Here is a 22,961-nt window from a genome sequence, read left to right on the forward strand (position 1 = left end):
TGATACAATAGAGTGATGAATTTGGTTTTATGACATATAAAACATGATGGAACGTTAAAACAGGTTTCGTACGATTTAGACACACAACCTGTCATATTGAACACAATCTTCTCTCGTTATTAAAGGTATTTCCCTCTTTTTTAGTGAAGAAGACATTAAATCAATGGTAAAGAAATAAAATAACATCTTGACTGAATTGATTTTTTGTTTTAAAGCATAAAATGTGCAATTTACATTTAATTGGACGCGTTATTTTAACACACACTGCATTTTATTGAAACTGTGTCACGAAGAACAAAGAATACAAGTCATTAATTAGGTAACCTCTAATATACACTGCTGTTCCAGATTCCACCAGAAGCAGCGTTCCTGTATGACGCGGTGTGGCTATATGCGCGTGCTGTCCATGAGGTCCTAAGTGCCAGAGGCGATCCGAAGGATGGCGCATTGGTGGCGTCAAAGCTCAAATTTAAAACCTACAAAAGTAAGCGGTGAAATACAATGACTACCTAATGCAATTTCAGAGTACCTTGCTCAAATCTAATTTACTTCTTGTGTTCATATGTTTCTTTTGCTGAAGGTACACAGATCAGCAGTCTGGATTGTATTGATAAAAATTATCAGCAGTATACCAGTATAAAAACTAGCTTTTTGAAAAGTAATTGAGATGGACGGACATTATTGAATTTTTTAAGCCTATAGTATTATTCTATTTTCACATGTTGGTCTAATGGTCGTGATTGTTCGGGTAACTAGAAGAAATGAGTAATGGGATGGTTAAGGGCACGAACATTTACATTGCGTGTCGAAGTTTATCTTGTAGTGTTATTGAATCACGGAAAGTTTTGTGTACGTATTAACTCACTATTGATATCTTCGGGTTATTTAAAAATGCCACGTTGCATTTTGGACCGTTCTTGAATGCTGCATGTACGTAGTGATCGAAAGGCCAGCAGGAAACGAATGTCGCGCACCAGTTGAGAGCGAAGTAATGTCGTGCCAGTTGAATACAAATGCTCAAGTTACGAAATGTCTTTTGATAATTAAATCAATATTTGAGTAAAGCCGTAAAGCCGTGTGCTTAACGCTTTACATAATAGAAAATTAAGGACATTTTATTTTTGCGGACCCTTTGGTCCTTAAGGATCCCTGTAACACTACCAAAAAACATCAGCAACGCGTTGGAAAAACCCCCTTTTCCCGGCACGACCACAGCTTTGATACATCATTTATGAAAAAAATACAATGCGGGAGTTTTATGAACAAAATGAAGACGTAATGAAAAAAACATAATCAATACCTTTGTCCAAAAAAATAAAACATTCAGCGGGGCTTGACTGAGATTCGAACTCTGGACTTCAGCATGTTAAATTTCAGCTTGAACCTGCTGAGCTATATAATAAACGGAAGTGCCCTGATCAATTTGTGTTACAGCTATATTCGAAACGAAAATAAAGGGGAGGTTACTGTATGTACCTAAAATTACAGTGGGATTTGTTTAGTGTTTAGCCTAAAGCGTGACAGGGATCCTAAAGATTCATTGTAAGCATAGTCAATAATGTGTTAAAAAAAAACGTTCGGCAAACATCACTTTCGGTCTATGTCGCACGAAATGATGTTGCATGACAAATGAATTCTAAAGACAATATCTTTTTCACTTACATGGAAATACTACAATCAAACCTTATGCCATATTCCTAATATTGCACTGGTCATAATCTTGTGAGCATACCTTATAAAATATATTGGGTTTCATGTAATTATTTGACATTACAGGTGCAATGGGTTACGAAAATCGTATCAACTCTAATGGGGACGCCATGGGCAATTTCTCTCTTATCGCCCGGAAGTCAGGTCTGGTAGACAACCAAACTGTTTGGCACCTTAGTCCTATAGGTGTATTCCAGCTCAACGAAAACTTCTCCGAACTTCCGGTAGGTAGCGAGAAAAACATTAAAGGAACTCACATTGTTTCACAGATAGGGTATTATTGTTTCTTAATGATGAAATTGAATTTGATTAAGCTCAATTTACCTTACAGAGATAACTAAAGGATAGTTGCTTTGGATAAATAAATGATTTATTGATTTTGTAACCGGAGGGTTGGACATTCAAAACCCTCACCCCGACAGTCGAGATTTCTCTGTCATACCCTTGATGCAGGGAAAGATTCTTATCTATCCTACCACTATCAATAATGTGTTTGAAAATTCTGTGTGATATCATGATTTGTACATTACCTCTGCCGAGCGAAGCTGTTTATGATTTTTATGCTTATTGCTCCCGTGACGTCAGTGTATTGCTTCTTTCTGCATAGCGTCTGTCATAGGGAGGGGGTTGACAAAACACTCAAACCCGCAGGTATGGCAGAAAACACATTCTGTAAATGATGGACACATTTATTCCTGGCATGATTGCAGTATGTATTGGTATAGACCATATGATTGCCATCACCATTTATCATCGCTATCCAGGTTTTTTTTTTAGTTTTCTACGAGTAATGTTTTACCCCTTTGTAAGAATTCATTTTATTGTTGTTTTGAACACTAAGTATGACAAGTTCCTTCGTAGGCCAATGCCGTAGCAAAATGAATTGAGTTTGGATGGAAAATATTGTCGATAACTAAATTTTAGGACACAATAGTTAGACCTAACAAAATAATATTTGGATAAATTCTTACTGTTTCTTCTGTGCTTTCAAACTTTCCTTTTTATTAATGGCGGTTTTCTCGCTATTTCTGATACGGCATTAGTTTTCTGTGAACACTATTTACGTTGTATTTAATTAATTGCACTACTCGTTGCTATAATCCCTTATACTTGTCGTTTATACGTGACAGGAATTCCGGTTGTACGACGCGGAATCATTTGACTGGCCCTATGGTAAGGTCCCTGTAGACGAACCAGCGTGCGGATTTCGCCGGGAGAAATGCATCCGACCGAAAAGTAAGCCATGTCTTCCTGTGTATATTTTTTCCTGTGAAGTGATGACATTGTCCGCAGCTACTACTTACGTTCTCGCCTGACTTCCAGAAAACGCATTACTGTTCGTTAGCAGATATATAGTACATTTGAAAGAAAAACCATTTATTCATGTATTTATGAATGCACACTGATGTCATTTTAAAATTAAAGCTCACGCCAACGCTGAATTAGCGTCAGGGAATTCACGTGTCAATTAACACAAACGCGTTAAAAAAGACTTCAGGATATCATAAATAAGTAATTACTGTAAATGTAAATATTTTAGTGGTGGTCATATTTCACCGCAATTCGCGCATGCCATATTGCACTAAATTATGTTGGTGTCTGCTGAAGTTCCTGTATAATGTTTTTTCGATAACATATATTGTGGATGCGCTAATTCACTAATGCGCTCATCCGTTAAAACTCGAAAAAAATGCGCTTAAAGTTTAGTGCGCTAAAATGAGCATGCTTACAGTATGTCTAGGTGATGAAAAAGTCCAAACAAATGATTCACACAGAAATTCTTCCTTTTTATAGTTTCTGAGATATATTTATTTTCATGGCTATTCGCGATAAAGTCAAATTCGTATTACGTCACATACAGTTAGGCGTAGTTAACCAATGGAATATGCTATATTTTGCGTGTTGCAAATAAAAACAAAGATTGCAAATGAACGTAAGACACACACGTGATTGCATCTTTAAAAATTTGGAATTATGCACAGTTTGTCAAATATGAATTATCGGAAAAAACATCACTTCAAAAAATGAACGTCAGTTCCCACCCAAGTAATTGCACCTATAACTTTAGTAATGGATACAGTTTGCAAAAATAATTAATAATTGGAATCACATCATTTCAAAGATGTACTTCAAACGCTCACACCTGTGATTTCACCTATACAATTCGGTAATAGCTACAGTTCGCACAAAAAAAAAAATCTTGTCACTTCAAAGATAAACGTCAGAAACCCATATGTGATTACACCTTTAAGATTTGGTAATAGATATAGTTTGACATAAAATATTTATAAAAGATGAACGTTAAAAAACAAATGTCATTGCACCAATAGAATTTGGTTCTAGATAAAACTCATCATACAAATCAAACCAAACCAAATTGCGAAAAATTGGAATCATACTGTACAAATATCACGAAAACTAGCAGTATTGACGAAATTGGAAGATATTGACAGAATAGGAGCATTATTCTTGTGGCGCTGATACGTTTGGATACTGGTTCATCGACGTTTTTTCCAGGTTTTGGTGTTTGTCGTTGAATGTGTCAACGTTAATAAAATTAGCTCGCCGTAATGTGAGCGCGTTAATATTGTTAGTTTACTGTATAATGGTACACCGTAAAGGAACATTGTAGTCACTCCCATGCATATTCTCAATTTATCCATCAGATTGGATTAATATTGATTCTCGACAGTGTATATATGTACTTAAGATTTGTTGACGTAAATGTTACCTCACCTCACCTATCCTCTTCATGCCGGTCGGCATTAAAGGCCCAGCGTAAATGTCTAGCAGACATTAATCCCTTTTCTTCTTATCCTGTTTTTGATTAAAGCAACAATTAATCCACTCTGAAATATAATGTTACGGCTTAAAACGAAAGTATGTCTAGACAAAGAATGGACAAAACGGAAAAAAGTGATTGCGAAAATATGAAACACTTATAAATAATGACAAATATTTGTTTTTGCCAAAAGGAACGGACAAAGAATTGTGTTGTTATTGTCACCCGATACGGTGATGACATTGAACAAATTCCTTATCCTATGTTTTTTTCTGAGACGGAAAGTCTTGTCGCCTCTCTGTCTTTGGCGTGATGGATGACGGGATTACGTGCGTTTCTTGTCTCATTTTCTGACAGCAAATCGCGTAGTCTGGTGATTATTCCACGAAATGAATATGTTATGTTTGTCGCCGCAATTGGTAATTTCATGAAGTCTTGCAAAGAAAACCGCATACAATATATATGTAATAGAAAAACTAATTGAAGCCTTTTCTATGTACCACAACGCCACGATACATTCTTCATTGAACACTATGGTCTCTCCGTAAACCATGCGTCAGTGTCGTGTTACATTGTAGTAACAGAAATTACTAAATAGACTGTGACAATGGACATTTTCGCGATGTCGAAATATTCGCGTTTTTATCGTTGGGTGAGTAAGCGAAAACATATCCGCACGCGAAAATATTTATTCATATATTTTATATATGAATAGAATATCTCGATATCATAGCTATTACCAAAGTGAATAAATTTATCACTATGGTCTGTCCCAAACCGTGCGTGCTACATGTACATGGTAGAAGTCGAAATTCCTCAATATACTGTTAAAGTGGAATTTTTCGCGGTGTCGAAATGTTCGCGTTTTTATCGTCGGGTGGGTAAGCGAAAACATATCCACACGCGAATATTTATTTATATATTTTATAGATGAATAGAGTATATATCTAGATATCAGAACTATTGCCTAAGTGAATACCCCCACACCGTTATCAGTTTGAAGGGTTATAACGCGAATATTTCTACACGCAAAAGATACCAGTTTAACAGTAATTTCAGATGACACGTTGTCCTTATGTTTGCTCCATATTTCATTTCTTCAATAGGCTACACTACTGAGATTCTGTTTGGCGTTGCGGGGGGTATTCTACTCATTGTCGTCATCATCAGTGTCCTCATATACAGGTAAGTTAGATTTGATAACTCATTTATGAAAGAAAACCATACCTTGCAGGACGTATATGAAAAAACAGTGCAATGACACAGGAATTCCTAAGGGACTTTTTTTAACCTTATGATCAGGCAAAGATATACAGCACATCACGTCTATGAAGTTTAAATTAAATTTTAAAAAAATCATTCACTTCGACATTCAATTTGGAAATAGATACAGTATGCCAAAACAAATAACACTGCATCATACGGCTGTTTCGTCCTTCCCGAACTCATCACTGATGCTATTCCGTCTTTGCGAAATGCAGAGTTATCTTCTCTTGGGAGAAGGTATTGATTGTTACGTCATTGGTTTGCGCGAGAAAATTACGTCGTTTTCTCAAAAATTGATGACGTTACTCTCACAAACAAGTGACGCAGCAATCAATACCTGCTCCCAAGAGAAGGTTAATCTGCAATACGCAAAGACGGAATAGGCCGACAAATTAGAACTCCTTATTGGTCTAAACTACTGTTGAAACAGAAGTGGAGGTGGATAAAAGCCCATAATTTTAATTTCAAAATTAAAAGACGAACTGTTTAATTTCAAACTGAATAACGCGTAAAGTGTTATTTTACTGACCATGCCACTACACAAAAGCGATTCCTGTGGCTATCAAGGTTATACCAAACATCAGGGACTAGGAAACCCACCAGCAGAGTTTACCGCCGTTTATCTGTTATTTAAGAATATTTCGTAAAAACATGTGTTGAGGTTAAAAACTTCTATTCTTCAAAAGACAATTACTAAAACAGTTTCGGAAAACAAAGCAATTCGTAACCAAGCCAGATCTAGTTAAAGATCAGCATTCGGTTAATTGTTCGACATAACAAGGAAAGTTCATTTACAGCATTATCTCATTAAACACATGCAAGTCCTTTGAGACAAAGATACTAGATACGCATTATCTAACATGAGATAACACATACTTTATAAAAAAAAAATATTATTAGGTATTCCCTTTCAAGGTAGCATCAGCTAGATTGAAAAACAATTCAAAATAAATTAAACGAGTTTTGTCTCTAGATTGTTGTTGTCAGCAGCAAAGGGAAGCATTATCGCGATGATGAACGATAGCAAAGCAAATTAGACCAAACTACATTATCTAAACAACATGTAGTAACATGCGCTCTTGGGCCTATAACTGCCTCTGTTATGCAAATCATCAGAGTCATTCATGCGCCTTCCTAATCTGTTATAATGATGTGCATGTTGCAATTTTATCTACTGCAAATCCAAATGGGGAGTTTGTGCCTACAATTGAATATGAATACTCTTGAGGTTAAATTTGATCAAATGTACAAAGATCAGATGTCTTTCGGTTCGGAACAGATTAATGATTGCCAATGATAAGGTAGACTCCTCCCATGGGAACGTTAGCTGACGTTCCAGGAAATTCCTGGTATAGAGGATTATGCCATCAGGATCACCTTGCGTGCATGTTCGATACCTTTGTGTTGATGGAAGCCGTAGCAGAATAATCATTAATTTAGGGTGATAACATGGTAAATATGACTACGAAATGCATCGATTAGTATGTTAATATTTGCTATTATATTAATATATTGCTATTTATAAGACAGTTGGCATACATATAGGTGACTTGTTACGTACTAACAGGTGGTGTTAGGTTCTCATCGCTTGCTTCTAAGGTTAGCAGATTACATGAGTAAACAATTGGTGATCTTTTCATTAAGTTGTTGGTGTCGGTGAAATTATTCTTAGAGCGTTTACAGTTTTAAACTTGGTTTGCTGGTAGGGCTATGTTCGGCTTCTGTGTTCGAAGCTCTCATATGTCGTACCACTAAATAAGCGACCGGATAAACAAGTTTATATTCAAATAAAGTAAGACATACTTAAAATGCAAAAATCGGGCGTCTCTTAAGAAACAAAATATTTATACATCATCAATATCGTTTTGATTTATCCCATATGATAGTGCCATGCTCTCGAATGATCTTGATGTTAAAAGATATCACAGTTTGAATGTTTTGAAACTGAATAGTTCATCATAAAGAGAGCATAAGGGCGAGTCCGCCCTTTTCAGAAATGTGTGAATGAGTGATCTTATCTTGACCAAATTGAAGATTGGCAAATGATTTCACGGCTTGAGTTTTACTTGATAGCAATACCGATACATTCGCCCTTTCCCTTGTTTTTTTGTTTATGTTTTTCACCATTACTCCATATCCCGTGTCGTACTCTGTTTGCCGTTAAACCAAGCTTCCATAATATTTTTTTGTGAAACTGCGCTTTATTTCTCAGAATATAATGAAAAGCTGTTGTCTCTGGTACCATTTCATCGAGGATATGTTCCCGGTGAAATTCCGTTTTCGTGGTAAATACTGTATGAAAGAGTTGATCAGTGGTAAATGCATCACCAAATATCTGTTATAGTATAGATTGTGACAATTACATTTTAGATCTCAAATTATTGATGACCAAACTATTGTCAACACTATTGTTGATCCTGATGGAAGCACACGGGCAGTCTTAAAGTGAGAGGATACTACGATTTCCAGAAAAAACCCCACCGAGGTCGGGCAGGTGACCCGATAGCATCTTTACGTCCGGTCTTTCTACTTGGCCATCCGATAACTCACAAACTCGTGATGGTTGGTTATCGTGTTAATGTAACTTGAGTTCGTAAAATTCTAAATTGTATTAACACATTAGGTTAACGTATATGAATAGTTTGAAAAATGAACAAAGTACTGTTAGGTTACATGATATCCAGCGTTCACGAGTATCGGGACCCTTTTTACAATTTTTTTTTTTTTTTATATATATATATATATAACTAGAAGAAATGTTTACTATCAGATAAAACTATTGTCATGCATCATAACACCCCAAACGTAGTAGCCAACGAAAAAATAAACATTGTTACGTGACATCATAATTAAAATATTCACCAATGAAAACACGATCAGGGTGTTTTCCACTATCTGGTATCCAAAACTATTTTCCAGTTCCACGCCTGTGTACCCAACGAGTCGGGATTGAGTAAAACTGTACCGGTTGTGGAAGAAATATATAGTGTACTTTTGGACGATGCTGCCATCGATACAGTACAGTTGTATTTGTCACCAGATAGGGGAAAATAAGTGATCATAATTACCCCCACTAAAACTATAATCTAGGGCTAGAAGGGAGTAAGACTATGCATTTGCCACTGTTCTCCATCCTGAGACATGATAATCGGGGTACTTACCGACATGAATCCAATCCTCATATTTTGCCTTTTTCTTTCAGGAATTGGCGATATGAACAAGATCTGGCAAGTCTGCTGTGGAAAATTGATTATAAGGATATATCGATGCGGAATCAATTCGGCGGCACCATGAACCATTTGCTGTCGACGAACAGGGTATGCTTTCTTGTTACCAAGTGACATCCCTGTACTCAATAAGGCCGCAAGCAAGGTCTCCTCACATTCTCAAGCCTCCAATGAAGGCAAACTAATTCTCGTTACAGTCAACATATAACAATATTTCCAGATTTTTCTTCTTTTTCTATTGCCTTGACATCATAGTGCTTTTGAAATCTCTGTTTACATCATTATTACGCCGCGGTAGATTATTTCCAAGCTGCAAGGGAGTCAGTGCCAATTAGATCCCAGCTAATGACAAAAATGCTTCCATTTCAACACGCTTGTTCATTCTAATTACACTGTGAAGAATACTAAAATTGAATACCAAGAAGTTAATTAACAGATAAACTTAAATTAATTCAGTTATTTGTTATTCCGCAATGATATTTCTTGTGAGGCGATGCAATAATCTTTAGAAATGTACACACATAGAACATCATTATATTGGTACATGCACGCTCCTATGTGAGAGAGATATAATTAAACGTCAGAGTTATTTTCAGGTTCCAGATGTGAACAGAATTTGAAACATATGTGGTTTTTTTTTTGGTAATTTGAGCGTTTGGATATTCTTATAAACAGAGAGGCGAGAGTAAATAAATCACAGTTTGTTTTGACCTCTTCTCCTAGTCCAAAATAAATAGCGAATGCTAGCAGGCAATTGGGAAAACGATTCTCCCATGACCAGTTGTCTGTTTTAAAGGCTGATTTGAGCCGAAACACTTGATTAACATAGAATTTCTTGACTTCTTATTCATATTTTTGTCTTTATTCTTTGTGTCAATAATTAGCCTGAGATGAAATCATAATCTCAAGTTAGTCAACATATTTGCGTATTTATACAAGAGAAACAGGTGAGAAAATACAGGCCCCATGGGCCTCTTGTTATATTTTGCTATAACTGATACAATGTATTCACGATAATGAAAGTCGACAATGAATAAAGTATAGTTTTTATTCAATTTGGATATGTTGCAAAAGCAATTGCAGACAAATTGTTGACAAATGTAAATGAAAAACGTTAATATTGCGTTTACGGATGTAACTATCAATATAATGGAGTTACAAAGTGTGCATAATTACATTTTTAAAACAATAAATTTGTCTGACCGGCTAGACATTGAATGTGCGTCCACATTGATAAGCAATTATTTGCTCCACATGATGGTATGACATGGGGCAGACGATTTAGCTATAAATTGTAACAAAATGTCCCATCTGTAACAGTAACAGTCATTGTCACGTGCAATATAAAAGAGAAGTAAATACTGTTTCCAATGATTGCCCATTCCTTTAGGTAAAGGTCTGGATGTGTCATTTATCGACGAGTAACAAACCCTGATTTCGTCTGTCGTAATAGACTTTTCTCTTCAATTTGGACATAGCATGTCTCCTAAACAAATGTACATGTCTTTCTTAGTAGTATGTGTTCGTCGTAATATTACAAGAAAATTATCTTGCAAAACCGAAACATATCAATGCTTTTTTCTGACAAAATTTCCGGTATATGCGTAATCGCGAAAAAACAAATTCTTGGGAAAGCACCTAATCAAACAGAGGGTTATTTTGTACTACTACATCCTCGTTACTGCATGTGTAGCACTCACTTTCCATGTCTGCACACCCTTGAATATGTCAGAGCAAACCTGAAAGCACACAGATAGCTATTTGATTGGTCTCGGGTAAAAAAAAAAAAAAATGACCAATCGCTAGGCTGATATCTGTCCTTTGAGGATTAGAGAGGAGTGACACGCGACCGACAGTATCTTTTGAAGAACATCAAAGGATCAAACTGGTATTCTTGTCTCTTTTACAAGGTAGCGCCCACTGAGCTTTCGATTTTGCTATGACATATTCCAGGGTTGCAGACAGCGAAATTAAACTAAACCCCTGGAACATCGAGGATGGTACTACTTTTGTCTGCTGGTACCGATTCGCATTATATCGTTTTAAATATCAACCAATTTATCGTTAAGTATTGATGGCATAGTTATGTAACACATTTAGATTGACATCAGCACCATGCAGCAGGTCAATTCTTTCCGCATTGGCCGAGTGGTTAAGGCGTCGGGCCGTCTTGATCACAATGGCCCTCTACCACTTGGTCACGGGTCGGATGCCTACATGGGGCAGTAGTCGTAAGTACTGGCCCCACGTCGGTGGTGTTTCTCTGGTAACTCCGTCCTTCCTCAACCACCAAAACCTGGCACGTTCTTAAAAGACCATACCTGTTAATAGGACTTAAAACAAAACAAAATCAAACCAGTCTTTCCCTGAACCTGAACATGGGCAGTACGATATGATATACATGTATGTTATATTCATATATCAACATCATTTGAGATATGACATAACATTTGCACCATTACATGAACAACAACAACTTCGTATGAACTATACAAAAAACTCGTCTTAATCATAATTACGCGATAAAAAGACAAGACCAACAACATTACTAATGCAGTGGATGATGGTGCTTTTCCATTTCACCTAGAGCATTTTGAACACAATAAGGTATCAATAATCGTGCATCACAATGACAAGTGTTAATACTCTTCGCCATTAATTACGTTCGTATCGCCATTATATCAATATGCTAATCCTCGATTGTTGTGGAATAAAGCAAAGTCTGTGTCTAGAGTTGATCTTAAGTATCGGAAACCGGCAGTATTCCTGCGGTGCTTCCTTTATTACCAATGAATCTTCTATATATAACACCTACTCCAGAGGCATTTAATGAATGTTTGGGATTCGCCTGTAAGGCTTTCGAGAATTATGTGAGACAATCTTGAAAGTGTTTAAATAGCGTATGAGCTATTTATATGGATTCTCCTACGTCTTATGTTGGATTTAAAATGCAATCAATTCAATGAATGAAGTACCTACATTACGAAGGAACTCATTTAGTTATTAACCAAAGTCAACATTTTTAAGTAGGGGTTACCGAAACAGCTGTTTGTATCAATCCGTGTAAGGGTCTGTACGGCTGGTAGCTCAAAGGAACAAAGTTAATATGTTGATCTGTTTTTCGCATTTTGGAATTCTGTCGAACCACATACAGGTCATATGTCGACGCTGGTCAAGATAAACAGCAAGGAACGGATGGCAATAGGGTCGAGAAAGATAGTTATGCAAAAATGTTTCACAGTGGACTCTAGGTTGCTCTGATCTATTCAGTTTTCATCTTGCAGTGGACGAGAAGAAAATTACCCTTTTTGAAAATCTCGCTTATATATCAGTCGCCCCTTTATATCATGAAGTGAGACACTGTTAACGTGGATATTTTCGCAGTGTTGAAATGCTAGTAGTTTTTTGCATTGAGCAAACTATGGCGAAAACATACACACACGTGTAAATGTATTCAAAAATATATAAAACATTAAGTTGCTTTCAGAACAATTGCTGATGCAAAAAATGAAGTCCATACCGTATTCAGTTCAAAAAGTGCCAAAGCCAACATTATAACCTGCAACATGTTCTACTTTTACAGCAAGTTTGCCAACCATTTAATCCAAAGCTTTATATGTGGGAAATACTATGAAACAGTACGCAATACAGTTACTTACAACATCTTAAATAAAATATACAAAAACATTTTTTTTATGTTATTTTGTAGAGAACGATGGGAAGAGCTACAAGTCAAATATCGTTAGGTTCCCAGAACGAGATTGATTATCGGCAACTTTTCACCAAGGTTGGCACGTACCGAGGAACAATAGCCGCCATTCGTATCGTCAACAAGAAGAACGTAGAGCTAACACGCAATGTCAGGAAAGAACTCAAATTGGTAAGGTTGAATTTCATAAAATTTACAGCACCAACAATTTATCCGTCAGTTTTCTTTAATATATTTACAAAATCAACTAACGGAACTTTTAAGATAATAATAATATATATATATATGACCAGGGCCCGTACTCATGAAACCGTCTCATGCTCAAATTCAGATACACGTACTGTGCTCAGACCAAATGTCCTGTTACATACTGTGATAAATTAATAATTAAAGTCACATTTGTAATTGATATCGAAAACATTCTAAGAGTCTTAAAGCTAAACACTATCTATTTTCAATATGAATATTTGACTTTTTGATTGGGACACCTGTAATTTAAGCGAGTTATCAATAGAAAGTTGGTTTGTGCAAAAAAAAAAAAAAACGTGCTTAAACGTGATAATGGTTTCATGAATATGGGCCCTGCACTGTAGAATTTGAGTCAGAACCGAGGCTTTGTCGAGGCCCCGACACCTAATTCTGTTCCCGATGGAGGAATACCTACAGAATGGTTGACTCTTGTTTAACCACCTTCCTAAACGGAAGTTTGGTTAAACACGACTTAGACAATGCAAATACAACACCAAATATAGCAAAATTTCTATATCAATATATAAACAAATTTAGGTCATTCTAACACAGCGCACTTTTGACAAAATCCACAAACAACACACTATATCAATGTGTACAATACCAATCAACAGACTAGTATGCAAATGAATGTATGAAATGTTGTTACGCAATTTAATTGGAAGCGTTGAAGGAAGAACAATCAAAATAAACGAATTACATTTAAAATGCAAGATTAGAAGGAAGAACAATAAAACAGGTACCGGTTCTATCAAAGTAAATCTCATTGTTTCATATTATAAATAGCTTATCTGGATGACCAATCACAGGACATGCCTACAATTTGTACCGGTTTACCTTAGATTTAAAGGCAAGTTTATGTATCTTAGGTTGTGTCATTTGTCCACAAGAAAATTAAACAGTTCATGATACGCCGTTTTGACGAGCTTTCGATACGGACGTAAACTATTGCTGTCATCTGGACCCATACGAAACTGGTCTCATGCTAAAGCATATATTCTGTATTCAAACCAACTTTCCTGCAACCGACTTAAATCTTGCGAAACGGTGAAAAAATAAAGTTTAGATATTTTAAAACTGTAATGAAATTGAAGTGACCCATAATTCTTCTTAATTCATTCATCATAAGAACAAGAAATTTGGCTTGAGCACAAAATGTGAGTTTAAGGACGAGAACAGTTTCATTAATACGGGACCAGATTGCGACTTAATAATAGTAAAGGTCACCGAGTGTACCCATGTAGGAAAGGGATACACGTATCCCACACGAGTGTTCCATTATAGGAAATCTTTGTATCTAATATACGAAGAGTTTGGAGAACTGAATGTCGCAATCAATTAAAATGTCATTCAAATTGATGTCTACGCTCTGCGCGTAAATCACGATTTCATCCTCCACCAGTTTTATTTTAGTTTGATGTAATTGAAAAATGTGACTTATATAAACCTACGTGGAAATATTCTCAGACATATACGTCGTATACATGTACAAGTTAACAAGGAAATAACTGCTACTGTCCTGTATCTTCGTAAGCTTCAGACTCGGTGCATATACACTTGCCTTCAGTATATATTGGTCGATTTGGTATTGTTTGGTTCGATTGATACATTTTTCTTTTGCTTAGATGCGGGAATTACGTCACGACAATATCAATCCCTTCATCGGAGCGTGTATCGACTCTCCCCATATCCTGATCGTATCCGCCTACTGTCCGAGGGGAAGCCTCCAGGTAAATACGTCACGTCTTTCTATTTATATATCAATCAGAATTATTCTTCGTTTTGAATGATATCATCCAGTCTTGCGTTGAAACCAATTAAAATCAATATGCAGTTTATAGTATTTTCTACTAAATATAGATGAAACATGATATCTTTATATGATATATAGTAACATCTAAGGAATAAAAATTGCAAATACTGCCTTACTGGCACGCTAGCTTTTAGATGCAGTACAACCCTGGGACGCACTCAGTAGTTTTGCAACGTTGAGCGATGGTAAGTGGCTGGATGGGTGACCAACCACATGTTACAATATATATATACATCAAAACCTCGATATAACGCCCCTCGTTGTATAACGACCTAACGTGTTGGTATCAATATTTTTGCATAAACCTGGTCTTTAACCTTTTTATAATACCTTAACTTTGCTGGACAAATAATGGCAGTATAATGAGGTTTTACTTACGATTCGAGTACTAATTGAAACTGTTCATTAATTAGCAGTCAGTATAATGAGGTTTTACTTACGATTCTAGTACTAATTGAAACAGTTCATTAATTAGTAGGAAGCATAATGAGGTATTACTTACGATTCTAGTACTAATTGAAACAGTTCATAATTAGTAGGCAGTATAATGAGGTTTAACTTGCGATTCTAGTACTAATTGAAACAGTTTATTAATTAGTCGGAAGCATAATGAGGTTTTACTTACGATTCCAGTACTAATTGAAACAGTTCATTAATTAGTAGGCAGTATAATGAGGTTTAACTTGCGATTCTAGTACTAATTGAAACAGTTTATTAATTAGTAGGAAGCATAATGAGGTTTTACTTACGATTCCAGTACTAATTGAAACAGTTTATTAATTAGTAGGAAGCATAATGAGGTTTTAGTTACGATTCCAGTACTAATTGAAACAGTTCATTTATTAGTAGGCTGTATAATGAAGTTTTACTTACGATTCTAGTTCTAATTGAAACAGTTCATTAATCAGTAGGCAGTATAATGAGGTTTTTCTTACGATTCTAGTACTAATTGAAACAGTTCATTAATTAGTAGGCTGTATAATGAGGTTTTACTTACGATTCTAGTACTAATTGAAACATTTCATTAATTGGTAGAAAGCATAATGAGGTTTTACTTACGATTCTAGTACTAATTGAAACAGTTCATTAATTAGTAGGCAGTATAATGAGGTTTTACTTACGATTCGAGTACTGATTGAAACAGTTCATTAATGAGTAGTATACGCTTTGCATACCCTAATCATATTACTATACACTAATCTGTCTTGTCTGGCAGGATATACTGGAGAATGACGACCTACAGTTAGACAGTATGTTTATAGCGTCACTGGTATTTGATATCGTTAGGGTAAGTACTGAGCTCGCTTGTAACCAGTATCCTTTGAAACTAGTAAGTTTCATTGGTATCCTTTTTCGTCGTGATTTTTTTTCAAATTTGCCTTTTTTGTTCAGTGTGACATTAATAAAATGTAAACAATGCAACACAAATAATACTAAAAGAAAAATATCGCTTTCATTAATATAAGAGTGATGTTGAGATTTAGGGGGAAAAAACAACCGAAGTCATATTTATCCTTTTTTAATGATATATTCCATAAAACCCTCTCTTCTTCCTTTAATGTTTTTTTCATTTTCTCGTATTTTGTATCCATCATCGCCAACCCCCCTCCTCCAAGTGTGCTTACTTTAAAAAAAAAAAAAAAAAAAAAAGAGCATATATTGTGTGTCCAAATCACGTGACATTTTTAACTATTCAAGCTAATAGGTTATAGGTTGTGTCTAAATAACAAGATAATTTTCCTGTATTAATGACATAAGTTTGGGTATTTTTGTTTTAATTTTATACCAACTTCGAGACTAATGTTGATACAATATAATAACATTGCATATTTGTAAACGTTAGTTATTTGAATATACAGGGAATGATCTACCTCCACGGCAGTGAGATCCGGTACCACGGTAAACTGCGGTCATCTAACTGTGTAGTGGACAGTCGGTGGGTGGTCAAGATCACGGACTTCGGACTTAACGAATTCATGGCTGGAGCGGAAGAAAACTTCGAGGAATACGCCTATTACAGAAGTAAGAGGAGGATAAATGAAAAACAAAACGTTAATATCGACTTAAGGGTTCCCGTGCCACTGTCGAAAACTGTAACAATACGTTAATATCGGGTTTAATTGACTTAAGGTTTCCCGTGCCACTGTCGAAAACTGTAACAATACGTTAATATCGGGTTTAATCGACTTAAGGGTTCCCGTGCCACTGTCGAAAACTGTAACAATACGTTAGAAACTGTTTATTTCCTGCATGACTATAACATTTATCAATCATTTCTGAAAAGAAACCATACCAAGCGGGACTCGTATGGGAAAAAATACAAACAAATTATACAAAATATAATGAACAAAAGTGTCCTGAGTGTGAAAATGCAGTGGGGCTAGACCGGGATTCGGACCCCGGACTTCAGATTGTTATACTATCTCTCTAACCGGTTGAGTTACATTATCAACGTTACTGTCCCTGGCCTAACTGTGCTTCGATTATATGCGAAACGAAAGTAAGGGGAGGTTATTATATATACGAAAATCCATAGTGCAGCGTGACACGGATCCTTAATTTTTATGGAGCCCTTTTGACAATCTGACAGGCGTTATCAATATAGTATAATTTAATAACATATGGTGTCTGTCTTTACCGATTTACACGTACTCCGCATAAACCTTTTAGTTAAATATACTTGAATAATATTATGAGTCACTGCTGTTTTACCTAAAAAATATATAGTGCCCGTCTGAACCGATTGACATGTTCTTTGCATCTTACTTTTCGTTAATTTCACTAAAAACAAGTTTATGAAAACAATTACTGTTTCGTGTTTGAATAAGAATATATCTTGCATGTAAAACAATCATATTTTTAAGGGTCAGTGTGTCATTCTTTTTAACTTTCAGATTTACTCTGGTTAGCTCCCGAAATATTACGCCGGAACAAATTTCGGCGGATATCCGGCACGCAGGCTGGAGACGTTTACTCATTTGCTGTGATACTGTACGAAATACATAGCCGCCGAGGGCCGTACGGTAACACAACATTATCGCCTAAAGGTACGCAACTCCTGTTGTCTTGTGAGAATTGACAAACAATATTGAGTTTTTGTTACTTTTAATGGAGATTTTCTTAATCAATATGTAGTTTGCTGTGCACATTATGATAATAAAAAGATTTGATCAAGATTCATCATCTATATATTGTATCAAATATACATTTACAATTGTATCATGTAAAACTGCAAACAATACGTACATACATGTATTAAGATATTACATTTACCAAAATATTAAAATTTACCATAATGTTATTTGCAAACTTTTTATTAATTTGAAAATTTGACATGACGTTCATAGAGGTAATAGATTTTGATACAGATTCTAAAGTCAAATCAATATCTTTGTACCTTTACAGAAATAATTAAGCGTGTGGCCTCTACGACCATTGACCCCCCGTTCCGTCCTCGACTTGCCGAGCTGGACACCACGCCAAAGTTTGTCACCGACGTGATAAAAGAATGTTGGGATGAAGATACTATTAAACGGCCAGACTTCAAGGCCATCAGAACTAAACTGAAACCGCTACAGAAAGGAATGTATGTACACAACTAACGTTCATGCTTACCAATTAAAGCGTAAACTTTGGCGTTGTTGTAACTTTATGTTTATTTTACATAAACTAAATCTGCTCAATAAGTTGCACAATATATTGGCGCGTATTGAAACATATATATATAATGCATCAATGCATTAAATATAAACAAAAATATAGACCTAAGGCGAAAAACTGTTAAATTGACATATTTTTCGGCTCAATTTGAAATGCAAAATAGACTGCATAGATTATTGAGTCACCACAAACGAAGTAAGTAGTAACCTCTTACTGATTGACACATTTATAGGTGTACGTCAAGGTATTGTCAACGGTCCAACGTTTTATGTTTTTATTTTGCTCAAACTTAGTATGTATGAGTAATATGGGAATGGCCGAAGCTACGTGTATTAGCGACTATGGGGGTCAGTTTTTCGGGACTTGTGCAACTGTCCCCGTGGCATTTAAAACTTGCTAATTCATTATGATTATTTACCATTGTGTTTGTTGCTGCAGCTAGAAATTGTCCCACAATTCCTAGGTATTTTATCTGCCCACAGGAAGCCCAACATTTTCGATAATATGATCGCCATCATGGAAAAGTATGCAAGTAACCTAGAGGCCGTGGTGGAGGAACGTACAGACCAACTAATCGAGGAAAAGAAGAAGACGGAGGAACTGCTGCAGCAGATGCTTCCGAGGTAGGGGCACCCGTAGGGGACGCTACAAGCAGACATGATATTAAGAAACAAAAAAACACCAATAAGACTCTAAAGTAGATTCTTCATTGCCACACTTTTCTTGTTGATTGTATTTTACAATAAGTATCAATTTCAAATGTGAAACAATCTAAGAGGTCCATTTTAATGCTGGTTCTTGAAGTATAACGTGTTGCCTAGTCTATAAAGACGTTCTTCATTATTGTGTTTAATTCAAATTGTATCAGAGAGAATGCGAAATGTAAGCATATTTATATGGAAAATGAAAGGATATTTTCGTACTTCTGATACATGTAAGTACTTTTGTAAGGCAAACAAAGTTATTTTCGCAGATGTTATTTCCGGGTTTTTTTGTGAAAGAAAATTGATGTAGGATTTTAACATGATAGTAATTGATTTTAATCAACTACCGCTACACTGTATATATTTCTAATAATCTCGGAACCGCAAATACTGGGTCAATGTGTATTTTACACGTCACACAACATCTGTATCGCACTATAATGCTGGAGTCCGTTGCTTTTCGTGTCTTGATCCATTTTCTTGCAAAAAATCGATATATTTACTGTGTTTGACGTCCTGCGTTGACGTAATGAACTACTTAATATGGTCATATTTACTTCGTATATGAGTGATTATGATACACGAGTGTATAATTTGTATGCTCACTTCAAGCAGAATACATTTTTCTGTAAAATTCAAATAAGCCAAAATCCGAATTTAGCAGCACCCAAAGGGAAATAACTCTAACATCCTTGTGTTTCGTCCTGCAGATATGTGGCGGAACAGCTGAAGCGGGGGAAAGAGGTGGAGGCTGAGTCGTTTGATTCAGTAACGATCTACTTCAGCGACATATGTGGGTTCACCGCAATGTCATCTGAAAGCACACCAATGCAAGTACGTACATCTAACGAGAATCAATACGACCCTGCGGCTATACTTAAGTTGTCAAACAGCTGACTCTAATGTGTCCTTATGAACTATTTTCTTTTTTGTAACATATGCTATTGATTTTTTTTATTGTTGAATCTGGCTGAGAGTAAACTTCAATAAATATTCTATTTCATTTCATGAAATATCCGACTTGACTCAAACTACATGTAGTAAACTGCACAGTGCACGAGACACTACACGTTAGTAAAAAGCTGTCTTCTGAACATGACACATCAATAAACATAGTATGTCGGGAGTACAGCCATCTTCGATACTCAAAGTGGTTACGCTCACTTACGCTCTCTGTACCCCTGGAATATGTCATAGCAAAATTGAAGGCACAATGATAGCTGTGTGATTGGTCTCGGGTAAAAAAAAACCATGACTAATCGCCAGGCTGATACCTGTCCTTAGAAGACTATAGAGGAGCGACACTCGACTTCAATCTTTTTTACCGTTACGCAACCGCGAGATTCTTTTGATGTGCATCAAAGAATTGAACTAGTCTTCTAGTCTCATCAACAAGGTGACGCACACTGAGCCTTCGATTTTGCTATGACACATTACAGGGGTGCAGAGAGCGTAAATGAGCGTACCCCTGGAGTTACGATGATGAAGTACAGCATACTATACACTTGAAGCAAGGAAAATGCAGAGTACACTCAGTTAATTTCCATATTCCCTATGCTACAGTCTAATAAACTAAAGCGTCCTTGGCACTGCAAATTAGTGAATACAGTTTCGTGAGTTGTGGCGTATTAGAAACTAAAGTATATATTATATATCAAATCGAATAACTTCGTAAGCTTTAGAGGTCTTTACATGGCAGGTTAGGGAACAGGATATTGAAAGCTGGTAAATTATATATGCTAACACTGCAAACTAGTAAACTGCGGTACTCTCAGCTTCTGTTTGTATTTCTTTCAATCTTTGGAACATTTTCGTGTCCTTTATTGTTAACATATATATATATATATGTTTGTTTGTTATATCGTTTTTCATATTTCACACACACAAACAAAATACTCGTTTATTTTCACATATTAAAGAAAATTGGAATGTTTTGACTTAATTAATCTTTTTTTTTTACTAATGAAGTTTGATGCATTAAGTATATAGAACCTATATGAGTCCGGAAAAATATTAACGCACACGTAGGTTTTGGATATACTGAGCACAGTCTGTTAACACCATTAGATTTGTATTCTTTGTTTAGGTGGTAAATCTCCTTAATGATCTGTACACACTGTTCGACTCTATCGTTGAGAACTACGACGTGTACAAAGTTGAAACGATTGGGGACGCCTACATGGTTGTGAGTGGTCTGCCTACCAGGAACGGTATAAACCACGCGGGGGAGATCGCCTCAATGTCCCTGCAACTACTGGACTCCATAAAAAAGTTCAAGATCCGGCACCGTCAAGACGCCACCATCCGCCTTCGTGTGGGGATCCACTCTGGGTCGTGTGTGGCAGGCGTGGTGGGGCTAAAGATGCCGCGATACTGTCTGTTCGGGGACACAGTCAACACTGCTTCACGTATGGAGTCAACGGGAGAAGGTAGGCTGTTGTTTCCAAACGAAATGTAAACGTCATTTAGTTATAGAATTTACAATGCCGATAAATCTATATTCCTTATGCTTGAACTATATCCTTTGGTATGATTCTACGTGTGTAATGGTGTGAATGTAAAAAATACCCCAAACGATAGCAGTTCTAAATAGCATATGTACGGCGAATGCAAAAATCTAATCGTTATCTTTATTGGTCGGCAAGTATTGTGTAATGATTTGGATAATATCCGATATTGCAGCCTTGAAGATTCATTGTTCGAACACAACAAGAATGCTGCTTGAGGATTTGGGCGGTTACCACATGACAGAACGCGGCATGGTTGCCATGAAGGTAACAATCAGATTTATCGGGGCTTAGACTGTCTAAGTGACATTTTGCATATTTAGTTGGCAGTGACGTGATATTCTGCATAATCCCAATAAGTGAATACATTGTATCTACACTCGCCTTATATCTTACTGATCGTTTGAATAATGTAAATTGTTATCTTGATATGAAATTTCTATCTTATTATTCCCCAACCGTTTCCGAAGGCGACTATTTGTTTTCACTCCGTTCGTTGGTCTGTCCGTCCAAAGATTTTGTACGGTGCATATCGTCTATACTGTTTCACTTGGAATAACCAGGTTTAGAATGCGATGACATCCAGGGATGGCAGAGTGCGTGGTACAAAAAGTAGATCACTGTGACCTAAGATTTGAACTATGACCTCAAACTTTGAAAACTGTTATCCGAGGTTTATCGTTTATACTAGTTTACCTTAAGTAACCAGATTTGGCATGCGAGTACCTCTAGGGATGGCGGAGTGCAGAGTACAAAACGTAGGTCTCTGTGACCTATGATATGACCTTTGACCTTGGTAAACAATTAAATAATTACATGGGGTTGGGGGAGGGGGTCAATGAATTGCCTTGCAATACTTTGCCTTTGTTATTTGATACTATTTTCTGTTGATAATAAACAATGACACCTAATATCGAATACGACGGTATTACAGTTTTGTGTTAAAGCATGTTTAACAGTGCAGCGTTGTTATATGTTAGCCTGCAAAAGAACATTGTTTTCTGGTATGTTCGTCAAAGTCTTAGACTGACACAGACATATTAGTCAAAAGACATGTACACCGTGTCTGACATTGCCTTCATATTCTCCTGGTTTGATAACATCATAACGGATGTAACAAGCAACGCATAGCCTATCGTAAAAAATTGGTTTCATACACGTAATTTTCTGGGTATTCATGATGATCTTCTTTTTGTTTTGGCGGTCTTTTCGTATCGATTTTGTGTTATGACGCTGTGATGAATGGTTTCTATTTCACTTAACGATCCCTGTTCCACTGCAGGTAACACACTGAATAGTTAGTTGTAAATCAGTAACACCCCCTCCCCCACACC

At 36.2% G+C, this 22,961-nt stretch overlaps 1 protein-coding gene across 7 annotated transcripts in view; it reads left to right on the forward strand.

The window, feature by feature from the left end:
• Positions 1-22,961, forward strand: part of LOC110455680 (guanylate cyclase 32E-like) — a 109,318-nt gene that overhangs the window by 84,275 nt on the left and 2,082 nt on the right. For all 7 annotated transcript variants that reach the window (XM_021505953.1, XM_021505955.1, XM_021505950.1 and 4 more), the window contains exons 7-21: positions 349-484; positions 1,777-1,934; positions 2,841-2,946; positions 5,599-5,677; positions 8,961-9,075; positions 12,695-12,865; positions 14,569-14,673; positions 15,973-16,044; positions 16,616-16,778; positions 17,651-17,803; positions 18,162-18,342; positions 18,899-19,039; positions 19,831-19,954; positions 21,207-21,549; positions 21,803-21,894. In XM_021505953.1, the coding sequence (XP_021361628.1) occupies positions 349-484; positions 1,777-1,934; positions 2,841-2,946; positions 5,599-5,677; positions 8,961-9,075; positions 12,695-12,865; positions 14,569-14,673; positions 15,973-16,044; positions 16,616-16,778; positions 17,651-17,803; positions 18,162-18,342; positions 18,899-19,039; positions 19,831-19,954; positions 21,207-21,549; positions 21,803-21,894 (2,139 nt within the window). The remainder of the gene's footprint in view (positions 1-348; positions 485-1,776; positions 1,935-2,840; positions 2,947-5,598; positions 5,678-8,960; positions 9,076-12,694; positions 12,866-14,568; positions 14,674-15,972; positions 16,045-16,615; positions 16,779-17,650; positions 17,804-18,161; positions 18,343-18,898; positions 19,040-19,830; positions 19,955-21,206; positions 21,550-21,802; positions 21,895-22,961) is intronic.

Source organism: Mizuhopecten yessoensis, unplaced genomic scaffold (genome assembly GCF_002113885.1).
Source record: "Mizuhopecten yessoensis strain PY_sf001 unplaced genomic scaffold, ASM211388v2 scaffold8361, whole genome shotgun sequence".
Taxonomy (NCBI): domain Eukaryota; kingdom Metazoa; phylum Mollusca; class Bivalvia; order Pectinida; family Pectinidae; genus Mizuhopecten; species Mizuhopecten yessoensis.